Source organism: Salvia splendens, chromosome 3 (assembly GCF_004379255.2).
Source record: "Salvia splendens isolate huo1 chromosome 3, SspV2, whole genome shotgun sequence".
In the NCBI taxonomy this organism is placed as follows: Eukaryota; Viridiplantae; Streptophyta; class Magnoliopsida; order Lamiales; family Lamiaceae; genus Salvia; species Salvia splendens.
In genome coordinates, this window is record NC_056034.1 from 44,584,054 (window position 1) to 44,596,474 (window position 12,421).

The window sequence follows — 12,421 nt, forward strand, 5'->3', positions numbered from 1 at the left end:
TTCGGTCTGTCCCACATAATTTCTTTTTACCATTTTTGGTAGTGGACCTCATATTCTACTAACTCATTTCTACTCACATTTTATTATATAACTAATATATGAAAGTAGGACCCACGTTCCACTAACTTTTTCAACTCACTTTTCATTACATTTCTTAAAACCCGTGCCCGGTCAAAGTGAGACGAATTATCCGGGACGGAGGGAGTATAAAATATCAGGAAGTTTGAGCATACATGGTTTTCTGTTGATAACATAATCCTTAGTCAATGATTTATCATCTCCATATTCCTTCATGCACCATATTTCAACCTTATCATCAAAGTCATCATTGGTGAAGCACAAGCGTCCGCCCAAAACAGATAGCACATAACAGAAACTTCTTTGACAATGTTGAATACTAGGAGGACAAGAAAAATAGTTAAATAGCTCGGTTTTAAGATCGAGGCAATAAACCCTAGGAGGGTTACTTCTATCCGCAAAACTACGTATAAGCCAATGAAGATTCCCATTCAGATAACAAGGCACACGATCCATTTGATACCACAATTCCAATTGGCTCTCAATTGTAATGCTTTTCCACTGCCCCCTTCCTAGAATGTATACTTGATATGTAAGGGGATAATTCTTATGGGCAAAAAGCCTAACAATTTTGTACTGACCACTTTTGCTCATTCCAAACCTAAATACATAATCTTTTGATTCACATTTACGACCCATATCGATCTCGATGTACTCATGAGTGATTGGGTTGCATATGAATACTTTAGACATGGAGTCCACGTCGATCATGAAAAGCAAGCTATTAAGGGAGCTATGTATAAATTGCTTATTAGGATTTGGAAAATGGTGAGAGAGAACTGAACGTTTGGGTGGTTTAAGAATCAGTTCGGGATCGTGTTGGGAAGGAGCTGCCGATTGGACCTCGGTGGACCAGCTGGCACTTCCCCTATCCGCGCCGCGGACTTTTGCCCAACCGGGCGACGGCGGCGGGCCGACGGTTGAGGTGTCGGGAACTCTGCCTCGGCGGGTGGAGTTCGTGGGAACCAGCACTGCTACTGTACTTCTCGGAGGGGCTGATCTTCTTCCGCTTCGGCCAGCCAGCTTCAACACCCGAACTAAACTTGGCCGAAGTCTGCACCACAAGATAGACCTCCCAATATTTGAATTCCTCGAAGCCCAAGTCAGTGTCGATGTACTGCTGGTGAGACAGAAGCTTCACATCCTCGGCAGACATGCCGCTGGTTGCCGTGCGGAGGTTGTTTGTGTAAATGCTGGCAAATCGGCTGAGCTGCCTCCTCAGCCGCTCCCACTGTTTCCGGCATTGCTTTCAGTTGTGAGGCTTCCCACCTGGCGGTTTGAATTGGAGGTAGTTTTGGCTAATGCGCCACCACATCCTGTCGATATGCTGGTTAGCCCCAACGTATGGATTCTCCACTACACTGATCACCGCCTTCGCCAGCGCGACGCACTCCTCTATGCTCCAAACGGTCCTCTTTCTCCCGCTGGATCCCTCCCCCATCTCAGCGGCCCCCGCCCTACCATCGTACACCGCCGCAGGCGAGGTAGTGCCTCGTCCCCTGCCCTGCCCTCTCCCTTGCCCCCCCTCTTCCCTGCCCCAGTTGGCATCTTAGTGGGAGAATCCCGGATCGGAGATAGCCCAAACTCCTCAAGAGAGAAAGTATCAATGCCAGTGAACTGAGTATCCAGAGGAGTACTCGGGGGGTTGTCCGCTGACAATAAATCCATGTAGGGGCGATAGACATTGTCCCCAGGTGATTGGGGGACCCCCTGCCTACTCCTCCGCAGCGACAGGCGAGCCCTGCATCATCCCGAGCATCATCATCCCGGGTATTTGGGGGCATCATCCCCGGCATTTGGGTCATTCAGGCACTCACCCCGGGCATTTGGGGCATCATCCCCACCATTTGGGGTTGAGGCATCATCCCCGCCATTCCGGACATCGTCCCGTACATCGGTGTACTTCCACTAACGGGAAAAATCGGCGCTTGTGACTCGCTCGTGGCGGGGGAATCACTATCATGGTACTCCATTTATCTTTAAAAGAAAAGTATGTAGAGAGAGAAACTCGTTAAAACAAGTGGTGTGAATGAAATGAAGTTCAACAAGCCGTATATATAGAGTTTTTTTAAAAAAATTTAAAATAAAAAATCGGAACGTCCGCGCGGTCGTCCGTCGTGTTAATGCAATGGCGGACGTCCCCAGAACGCCGCGGAACTCCAGTGTCCGTAACGGACGTCCGTATCCGTCCCTCCCTTGCCTAATGGATGACATCCGGCATGCCGGGACGGCCGCCATTGTGGAGGCTCTAAAAGAATAATTACCCAAACCAGATATGCTTCTTGTATGTTCATAGTAAAAGCATGCATGTCTTTTTTAGCAAATAACTTCTGCTTCTTCCCATTTCCACCTCAAAAATATTTAAAATTTCAGTTTTCCTAATTCGCTTCTTCCCACCATTATTATTATTATTATTATTATTATTATTATTATTATTATTATTATTATTATTATTATTATTATTATTATTATTATTATTATTATTATTATTATTATTATTATTATTATTATTATTATTATTATTATTATTATTATTATTATTATTATTATTATTATTATTATTATTATTATTATTATTTAATTTAATTTAATTTAATTTAATTTAATTTAATTTAATTTAATTTAATTTAATTTAATTTAATTTAATTTAATTTAATTTAATTTAATTTAATTTAATTTAATTTAATTTAATTTAATTTAATTTAATTTGGTTGAGAGCTATAAACCATAGTTTAAAAATAAATAAAAAAAATTTCCTAAAGTGTTATACTTCGAAACAAAACCATAATTCAGTCAGCTGACGCTTCTCTTCTTCCACTTCAGTCAACCCCAATTCAACAAACCCTAGCTTCAGCCTCTCACTCCTCAATTTCGTTTTTGTTTTCTCATATTCTACCTCTAAACAATGGGAGCTGAACTCAGAGACAATCGAGTAAACGAAAGCGACAAGAGCGGGAAGAGGGAAAAATGCCATGATCAAAACGAAACAGAGCCGGCAGCTCAACAGCAACCGTCAAAGAAGAGAAATCGGAAAGAAATCGCCATCTTCGGAAATTACAGACACTATTATGGCTATAGGGTAATACTCTCTCCTATTTTTTGTTCTCTCTTAAATCTGTATGTTGCTATCAATGTAATTGCGAATTGATTTGTTCATGTTTCGTTGTGACATTATTGATTGCACTCTTATAGAAGGGATTATAAATTTGTTTTAGGTCGGTGATGTATCTCTTTTCAATTTTCTCTAGTTTATCATTGTGGTTGAGCTCCGGCATTGGAATATATGTAGTGGTAAAATCTGGATGTCTAATGATTGCTGTAGAAGGATCACAATCAACATATTTATGAGTGAATTGACTATAGAATAAGATCCAGATAAATGTTTATTTATCGATTATTTCTCCATTAGTGTGGGGGTGTTGACTGGTTGGTGATGGTGAATACAGGTTGGGCAGGATTTGGATGAAGATCCTAGACTAAATGCGATGAAAAGAGAATGGTTTGAGGGCAAGGATTGCCTTGACATTGGATGCAATAGTGGTTTGGTCACAATATCTATAGGTAATAACTCCTAAATGCAACCTTTTGTAACTGTGGAGGAGTTTGGAACTTTTTTATTTTATTTGTTAATTTCAGTCAAATCTACTTGATGTGGTTGTCGTTGTTTTATGAGCATTGATCTCTGTAATTTATCTTTCTTGTACAGCTAAAAAGTTTGGTTGCCAGAGCATTGTTGGTGTTGATATTGATGGAGGTAACTATTCCAACTTTCCTGTTTTGAAGTGAACTTCTTACTGAATTGAGATTATTCGGTGTATTCTCGAGTTGATAACATAACCACTTCTACTTGTTTGTATCCTTGTTTAGTTTCTCCCTGCATATCCTTTATTGATGTCAATTGGTGATGATAGGAGAGTTTTCTGTGTAGCTTGTAATACATGTTGAATTTTGAACGACATCATGACTATCAAAGTTCCAGTCTTCTACTTTTTAGTCGTCTTTTGTCCATCTGATATAGAAAATCTTTGCTTGTATTCTTTCTCATCATGCATAAATTTCGATAATACTATCTATTAATAGGAAAGGTGTAGGCTGGATGCGTTGTTAATGGCTCTAAATGTATTTCGTGTTTATGCTGCTGGTGGATTTTTTTCATCATGGTATTTCAGATCTATCCACTGCATATTGAAGAGAGTTGAAGATTATGATTTGTTATATGTTGTGTAAGCAAATTTTTACATATACGGCCAATGGCTAAGATATAGAAATCTTGGACCTTTCAAATTGGGTAATTGAAACTCGTGCCCTGGTTCGGTCTTTTAGATTGATCTTCTGTTTTTTCCTCAAATATTGTTTATTTCCTAGACCTGCTACTTTTGACTTCGCAGTACTATGTGGAGATTCCCTAGAAAATAGATGAAGTCTTTCTTATAATAGTTGCTGCTTATCACTTTCAGCTCGAGTCGAGGATGCTAACTGGACTCTAAGGAAAATCATAAGGACAGATATGCACAAAGTGACGTCGAAGACTCCAGGAGTAGCTAATGGCTTGGAGAATAGTGCAACTAAATCACGAGATGAGAACATCAGTGATTCCCCTCATTTGCCGGAAAAAGATTTGCAAAAAATAGTCTCTTTTGAGAAAGGGAATTTTGTTCTGAACTGGCACCCACCAGCAAATAAATCTTACCACGCAATCCTCTGGTAATAGCACTTTCTGCTTATCTTATCATGTGCCTAACTATTTAGCTTGCCTGCTTTTGTCATGGTTGTTTTTGTTAGGGAAGTCTGCAATTGTTTTGAGCTTTATTAATGTTGGCAGTTACTACTGAACTAGAGCTCCATGAACTCATCTTTAAAATGAGATAGGCCATGTATGAAGATGTAAGTGAGAAAACCCGCTTTCCTCCTGTTTCCACAACTCATGTAATTCATCTTATATTTGCTTTGATCACGTTAGTCCTTGTCTTTATATGAGAAAACTGCATTATCAACATTAATTCACATTTTGTGAATTATTGCTTTTACATGTGAAAAACTTACTTAAAGTTTGTGCTTGATCCAAATTGATTTGCTTCTTGCAGTTTAAGTGTGACAAAATGGATACATTTGAACTGGGGTGATGATGGTGTAATTAAACTATTTGCAAAAGTGTGGACACTTCTCCAACCGGTATATTTACATTTACTGATTTCTGTTTATTTGCTTTGAAGTGTGACAAAGTGTTTACAATAGCCATTTATTTACTCTTGTGGCAGGGTGGAGTTTTCATCGTCGAACCTCAACCTTGGACCTCGTATTATAAAAATCGTCTCGTTTCTGATGTATGCTCGTTTCTTATTTACTTGTCTGTCACTATGATAAGGCTAGCAGTAACTTTCTTGAGTAGTGTATAACAGTAACTTGTATTTCAACAGACAGCCGCTGCCAATTATCAAAACATTCAGATACCTCCGGAAGATTTTCAGGACATACTTTTAGACAAGGTAAAACCATCTTTAGCTTTGGAAATTTTGTTTACAAACTTGTACTAACAAACTTTGAAGTTCTGAATGATTCTTTGTGATGGCAGATTGGATTCCGTACAGTAGAGAACATAACTTCAAGCTTATCAGGTAGTAAATCGGGATTCGCAAGGCCTATCCTGGCTTTCTGGAAATGAATCTAGTCCTGCATCTCTCCAGGTTGAAGAAATTTTGGGAGCATTAGTAAAAATTGTCATATGTTGTAGAACTTTCTTACCCAATTTTTGCTTTCCCTTTTTGAGGCGATGGGTTAATATCTAAACTCAACACAAGCAGAATGTATGGGTTACATCTTAGGAAAAAGTTATTTAATTGGAAGGCTTTTGCGATGAGTTGAAGTATCAATTGAAGCACACCAAAATCTACTTTGATGGTTGAGGTTTATATACTTAGAGCTCATTTGGTTTGCTTTGCTTGTCTTGTCTTGATATGATAAGTTAAAGATATTATGTAAATTTTAGAACTATATTTTAAATTATAAGAACAGAAAAAAGAGTGATGATTTATATTATTTGCTTCTTATCGTATTTGAAAGAAAAGAGTTTCAGTTCCCTTTGTTGCATCAACTGCCCCTTTTTCGTGCCTCGGGCAAAACGGAACAAGTAGCAAAGGCATGTTTTTACCTCTTCTTCACTTTCGACTCACGGATTGCAGAATCTGATATGCAGCTTGACGACTCCGGCTGTGAACTAGTTAGAGAGAGAAAGAAAGATATACAGGCGAGCACCATACCTCGGCTAACAAACCACCACGAATCGAGAAAAATATTAAATGCCTTGCGTTTGTATACTATACACACAACATTCACTAAATCAATGAGCATCAAAGATTTGGTAACTCCATCGGTTGTCACCAATGAGAAAATAGTCAATGTGCACCAGCCACAGCCAGTGCCATCTTTAGCAACATGTTTCATCTACCATGGCAGCACAGAATAGCTCAAAAGGATCAAATCCTGAAATTTGCAAATTTTGCTTATTTGAGAAATTGAACATAGAAAAGTTGAGTTCAATATGATGGCATTCCAAGTTTTGACCACTACGCGATGGTCCGGATAGATCTGTTGAAATACAAGTTATAGTCATTTAAATCACAAAATTTGTTCAAATTCTGGCCAGTCTCACAAGGTTGAAAATGAAATATTAAATCACAAAGTTTCAACTTTTATTGATTGTCCTTTCCACGTACAACATGACGTATTTGGTGATGCCCAAAACAATGTTTGTTTACTTAACATAAAAAAAGGAAAAGAGATGAAAAAAATACTCATTCTAACTAACAAAATCGTTTCGAGCATTACCAAAGACGTCATTGTTACACATATGGGACAATTAAGAAAACAAAATTAGAACTTCATGATTTAATATTCCATTTTCAAACTTTGTGGGACTGACAAGAATTTAAGCAAACTTCGTGATTTAAATTGCTATTACCCCAAACAAAAACCTCTAGTAATAAAAGAATTCGGCACTTTACATGAGAAGGCAAGGGAACAGGAGCAAACCTGAAGTTCTCCGCATATTCACTTGGATGAAGAGATGCGGCGTAAGGAAGAAATCCAACTACTTGAAGAAGCGGGGTTTTCATTTGCCTCCTCAGGTAATATAGGTTTTGAGGTATTTCCTTTTCCGACAACAGCATGGGAGAACGAAGTGGATGGCACATTTGTGTTACTGAACACCTAAGCAAGAAGATAAATCACATGGATCAAACAACTGAGAAATACATATACCAATCAACAAATAGACAGACATCAGTAATATTCTTTTACGTAACAAGATGATATTAACTTACATTTCTGTCCACAGGATTGCCATGAGTGACATTTCGACTTGTTGGTGATTTGAATTGCAAGCGTACACCAGGACTGGCAGCGGTGTTATTTGACCTCATACGGTCACCCAAATTGGATGGAAGAGGAGCATTACTGCCTATGAGCCCCACCAAATAAGATATGCAGACTCAGCTTTTCTTCTCAGTATCTTTCTTGTAAAGAATTTATCGTGAAAGGATTACTGCCTATGAACTCATTTCTTGTAAAGAATTTATCATGAAAGGCTTAAAAAAACAAACACTTCCATAAAGAAGAGTCAATAACTTTGTTTTTTGCCCGGTAAACAGAAAGTTTCATGAATGACCACAAACGAAGAATCAAATCTCCAGTCCCGTTGGAGTTGGAAGTAAAGAACACATTTTTGGTTGGCAAAACTTTTCTAGTAACATGAAAAAGCACAATGTTAATAACCTTGATGCTTTTCTGCTTCTATTGGAGCCACTTCACTGCTTTCTCCAGCAATCGGCTGTGAAAAGTAACGAATGGTAATGTGAGACTGGTTCACTAGTTTGCTACGCACATCAGCAAGAAGGAAGCTACTAAGTGAGATAAAGGAACTGTCGATACCCGTTTTTGTGTTTTACTTGTTTGTGCCTGCTGATACTTCAATATAGTCCAGTCAAATACATAATCAAACTCACAACCTGCTCGAGGCAGCACAAAACAAGTTTGAAGATAGAAAGGCAAATGAAGAGCAGTATGGTATTTCATATTTGGCTAGGCCTTCACCTTCACGAGTAAACAGTTCACGGAATAAACGTTTCAAAAATCCATAATCAGGTCGCTGGTCAAACGTCAAAGAATGGCAATAGTGGAAATAGGAGGCAAATTCCACGGGGTGGGACTTGCACAGCACCTTCAGCAAAAACTCAACATCACGTAATACTCCACGAGATTAAAGAGACGAGGAAAAGAAGAGAGAGTTATTGATGTAACCACCTCAATAGGAGTTGATAATTTTTTCTCGCAAATCTTGTCATACTTCTGCTTCTTGGTGGCAGCTTTTAATCCCTGCCAGGGAAGGCTATTCACAGGCTTACAGTTGGTTAAAAATGAAAAAGAATGACACTTGAAAAACAAAAATGTCAAAATGAATTAAGGAGAATAGAACAAGGACTCATTTACCTTCCTCTCAAAAAATATAGAAGCACGTATCCAAGGGACTCGAGATCATCCCTTCGGCTTTGCTCTACAAAAGAAGGATAGGATAAGAGGAAAAAAGAGGTACTGGTTACATAATACTCCTTCCGTCCCAAGTTATTTGAGCCGTATTCCATTTTGGGTTGTCCCAAGTTACTTGAGTCATTTCTTTTTTTGACTAAAAACAAAACATCTAATCACACCTACTTTATTCCTTCTTTGACTTTACTCTCTCTTCTTTCTCTTACTTTATTCTTTTCTCTACTTTATTTAACTCACTAAACACAACTTTCTTAAATCCCGTGCCGAAAAGAAACGCCTCAAGTAACGTGGGACGGAGGGAGTATCTATTATAGATATCACAATTCAATAGTTATCGTTTTTATCCTCGAATGGCCTCACACAAATGAAAAACGGTCTGTGCTTACCAATTCCAAGATGGGTGTTACAACTTGCATACCGTGCTGTTCCCGTCAAATTCTTATTCTCCCTGTACAAATAAGAAAGGAAAGCATGATACGCACGAGTCATCATAAGGCCTGCAGCGAATTGTTGCCACTATAAATGGAGAGGCATATTTTGTAAAAAGTCAAATTCGAACAAGGTAAGCAAAGAGATATTGAAATTTTCAAATTGAGTTTGCGTGCTTTTTCAATCTTGCAAAGTGATATTTCGAGTTCTCCATCTTACTTTTGCAGGCAGATAATGAATTATCAAATAAGTGGGGAAACAATAACAATTAAGATCGCACCTGTAGGGAATATGCCGGTTTGATGTTGAATCACGGTACCTTTTAGCCAAACCAAAATCAATAATATAAACCTAGGAAGGGAAACGAGAGAATAAGATTGTTGAAAAAAAGAGGAAGCATGGAGTAGAGACACCAGATGCACAACAACCAACAAATGCTTTTACCTGATTTGCTTTCCGACCGAGACCCATGAGAAAGTTATCAGGTTTGACATCCCTATGAAGGAGGCCTTTAGAATGCACAAATTCTATCCTGGTTATCTACATGGAACAAACGATAAGAAATGTTGGAAACAAGAAGAAAACAAAGAGCTCCGATTTTGCTGGTATGTAGTTACCATTTGATCAGCCAACATTAACACAGTCTTCAACGAGAACTTCCTACCACAATACACGAAAAGGTCTTCAAGGCTCGGTCCCAGTAAATCAATGACTAGAACATTTTCATCTCCATTGACACCAGACCACTTTATGCCAGGTACACCACCTGCAACGAGATATACGTTATATACATTTAACAGACTCTGAAAGACCAACTTAAGTAAGGGAAAACAATATCCGTACATCACAAAAGTGATATGTACACTTTCATTATTAAATAGTATGACAATCTGAATTTTCAATTAATTCATAATTCAAGAATGGACAAGCTGACTCAGGTAGAACACAAGCACTATTATGATACTGCGAACTTGACCTAAAGTTTCTCCTAGTACAGACTAACTACTCCCTCCGTCACACCATAAGAGAGGTGTTTCTTTTGGGCATGAGATTTAAGAAATTGATATTTACAGAGTTAAGTGGGTAGAAAATAAATTAGACGAGAGAATAAAGTAAAGAAGTGAAGAGAAATAAAGTAAGAGCGACGAAAGGTGTTATTTTTTGCTAAAAGGGAAATGGCTCATTTTAGGTGGAACATCCCAAAAAGGAATACGAACGGCTTATGGTGGAAGGGAGGGATTACGATTTAAAAGTGATAATCACAAGTGACTCATGTCAAGCTGTGGCTTACAGTTTGTTTAAAAGCAAACAAAATGACGTCAAGCATGTTAAATTACTTCGAAGCAATAAATAAACCAAATGTGAATTTTTGTTTCCTGATTAAGAGATGTGGCGTCTAAACAGCACACAAGTAAACTAATCCTCACTCCGATCATCATTCATAATATATATGTATGCATAAATGACAGCTATGTGCTGGCCAACGTACTTCCCCCTTGAAGAGAACGGTATAACTTGGCCTCGTAGAGAAGCTGGGGGTGTTTGGTCTTATTGTTTTCCTGCAAAAACGCAGAAAATCCAGTTAGCAGCAGTCAGCTACACAGTACACCATCGTCATCGTGTTTTCAACATTAGAAACATTGGAATCAGCCATTCACTTATCATATCTATGAGAGTCTACATAGATAAACAAGCAATTACTGCTTCAAACATTAAAAACAAATTATAAAGGGAAAATTGCCGGAAAACCCATGAAGTTTGGATTTGCTTGCAATTATGCCATGGTGAAAAAGTCCGGTATCCTACAATGTAATAGTATTATATTGTTGTTTTTCAATCAAACGATATCATTTTCTTTATGAATACAACGTAAAATTTTCCGATACAATTTCACCAAAAATATATCATGTGATAATTGCAAACAAAACATAACTTTACGATTTTCCGGCTAATTTTCAAAGTCACGGGATGGTTTTTCTAGCAATTGCCTAATAAGAAGATGAGCCCAAAAGCACCTCAAAAGAATTTTAAATAAAAATCCAATCTTAACAAAACAAACAACTCAAAAAAGAATAAAAAATGAACCATATACTTCACCATGCAGGTTTCCATAGACAGAAATCCAAAACACTCAACAAATTTAGCATTTTTAAAGGGAAAAGAAACGAACAAACAGTAGCAGAGACTTACGATCTTCACTGCCACAATCTCAAACGTGTCTATATGCGTAGCTGCAGAAACACAAGTAGCAGAGAAGAATTGAGCATAGTGAAGCACAAAAGCTTGAATAAAATTGAGATGCGTAAAAATCTCACCCAAAAAGATATCACCAAATGATCCACTGCCGATCTTACGGCCGAGCTTGTATTTGCCTCCGACTATCCGCTCCATCAGATCAGCGCCCCAAATCCAATCTCAGCTATCATAAATCGATTACGAAATCCTCGGATTCGTGGCTTGGGAAAGGGCAATTGAATTTCCGGTGACGACAGAGGAAAGCCACAAACACAGGAGTAATTGTTGGGTATAGGCGGAAGATGACAAGAGAGAGAAAGAGAGAGGGCTTTGACGAGTTGTGCCTCGCTCACGAGGGCTGGCAAAATTGCTTGAGTTGAGACACAGTTGGAGAGAGAAGAGAGAGAATTGGGTAATCCATAATTGAGTAGGTGGACTTCTGTGCATTGATGGTTTGTACCTAAGAGTACAACAATATTCTGAAACCGACGAGGTTGATGACGTCATATATATTTCGAATTTTGATTTATCTTCAGTCTTTTAAGATTTGAATGATAAATTGTAGAGTAAAAAATTTCCAGTTATCCCACTAATAACATTTTTTTTGGGAGAAAATCCAATACTAAATTGGTACATAAATGATACTCATACAAAATTTTGGTGACGCCACGACTAAACAATGAGTTTTTCAACCTAATAATTTTGTTGTCAAATTGGACAGTTGAATTTTTTTTAGAATTATTTAAATTTTGAAAGTGTGAAGCAAATCAGAATTCGATTTCACTTTTATAGAGAATCAACCCTTGAATTTAATGGCTTCGATAAAATGAAATTTCATACATGTTGTATGGTTACACAGATCTCTTTCTATACTTGGATCTATGGGCAATGTCATTTTAAGTTCTTAACCTCAAGTCAATATAAGGTCGACAATTTTGAGACAAGTTAATTTTAAGCAAACTGAATATTTCCGGTGGATCCAATAATATAAAAGAGTAAATTAAAACTCAGTTTTTTTTATTATCAAGAAATAGTTATACTAGTCCAAGAATTTAAATTAGTAAGGTTATATACTTAAATAAACAAACATAATTTATCCCATAATAATAAATTAAGAGGGTTCACTTCGGTTGTAAAA

The 12,421-nt window shown here is 37.7% G+C and overlaps 2 protein-coding genes across 3 annotated transcripts; one reads left to right on the forward strand and one right to left on the reverse strand.

The window, feature by feature from the left end:
* Positions 1-2,859: 2,859 nt before the first annotated feature.
* LOC121796355 (probable RNA methyltransferase At5g51130) lies at positions 2,860-6,120 on the forward strand. Its single transcript, XM_042195206.1, has 8 exons — positions 2,860-3,157; positions 3,525-3,639; positions 3,785-3,832; positions 4,536-4,782; positions 5,163-5,250; positions 5,337-5,402; positions 5,496-5,564; positions 5,651-6,120. Exons 1-8 carry the CDS (start codon positions 2,984-2,986, stop codon positions 5,738-5,740), a joined length of 897 nt encoding a protein of 298 aa, XP_042051140.1. The 5' UTR covers positions 2,860-2,983; the 3' UTR covers positions 5,741-6,120.
* A 221-nt stretch (positions 6,121-6,341) lies between these two features.
* On the reverse strand, positions 6,342-11,711 carry LOC121796339 (casein kinase 1-like protein 3). 2 transcript variants are annotated; one of them, XM_042195185.1, is made up of 15 exons: positions 11,364-11,711; positions 11,239-11,279; positions 10,538-10,607; positions 9,666-9,814; positions 9,493-9,588; positions 9,329-9,399; positions 9,006-9,067; positions 8,563-8,626; positions 8,377-8,461; positions 8,167-8,293; positions 8,005-8,081; positions 7,849-7,903; positions 7,398-7,534; positions 7,108-7,284; positions 6,342-6,558 (listed from the first exon to the last, which is right to left on the reverse strand). In XM_042195185.1, exons 1-14 carry the CDS (start codon positions 11,437-11,439, stop codon positions 7,126-7,128), a joined length of 1,269 nt encoding a protein of 422 aa, XP_042051119.1. In that variant the 5' UTR covers positions 11,440-11,711; the 3' UTR covers positions 6,342-6,558; positions 7,108-7,125. The 2 variants fall into 2 exon arrangements, with proteins under 2 accessions (XP_042051119.1, XP_042051120.1); XM_042195186.1 differs by having other exon boundaries at positions 6,342-6,663.
* Positions 11,712-12,421: the final 710 nt, after the last annotated feature.

Bases quoted from the DNA above. Each gene is read 5' to 3' on its own strand.
- LOC121796339 (XM_042195185.1), bottom strand. From the start codon at position 11,439: ATGGAGCGGATAGTCGGAGGCAAATACAAGCTCGGCCGTAAGATCGGC. The intron at 9,068-9,328 runs GTGCGATCTTAA...TTATTTGTACAG, and splicing joins AACCGGCATATTCCCTACAG to GGAGAATAAGAATTTGACGG. The intron at 7,904-8,004 runs GTATCGACAGTT...TACTTTTCACAG, and splicing joins CAAGTAAAACACAAAAACGG to CCGATTGCTGGAGAAAGCAG.
- LOC121796355 (XM_042195206.1), top strand. From the start codon at position 2,984: ATGGGAGCTGAACTCAGAGACAATCGAGTAAACGAAAGCGACAAGAGC. The intron at 3,640-3,784 runs GTAATAACTCCT...TTTCTTGTACAG, and splicing joins TTTGGTCACAATATCTATAG to CTAAAAAGTTTGGTTGCCAG. The intron at 5,251-5,336 runs GTATATTTACAT...CTCTTGTGGCAG, and splicing joins TGTGGACACTTCTCCAACCG to GGTGGAGTTTTCATCGTCGA.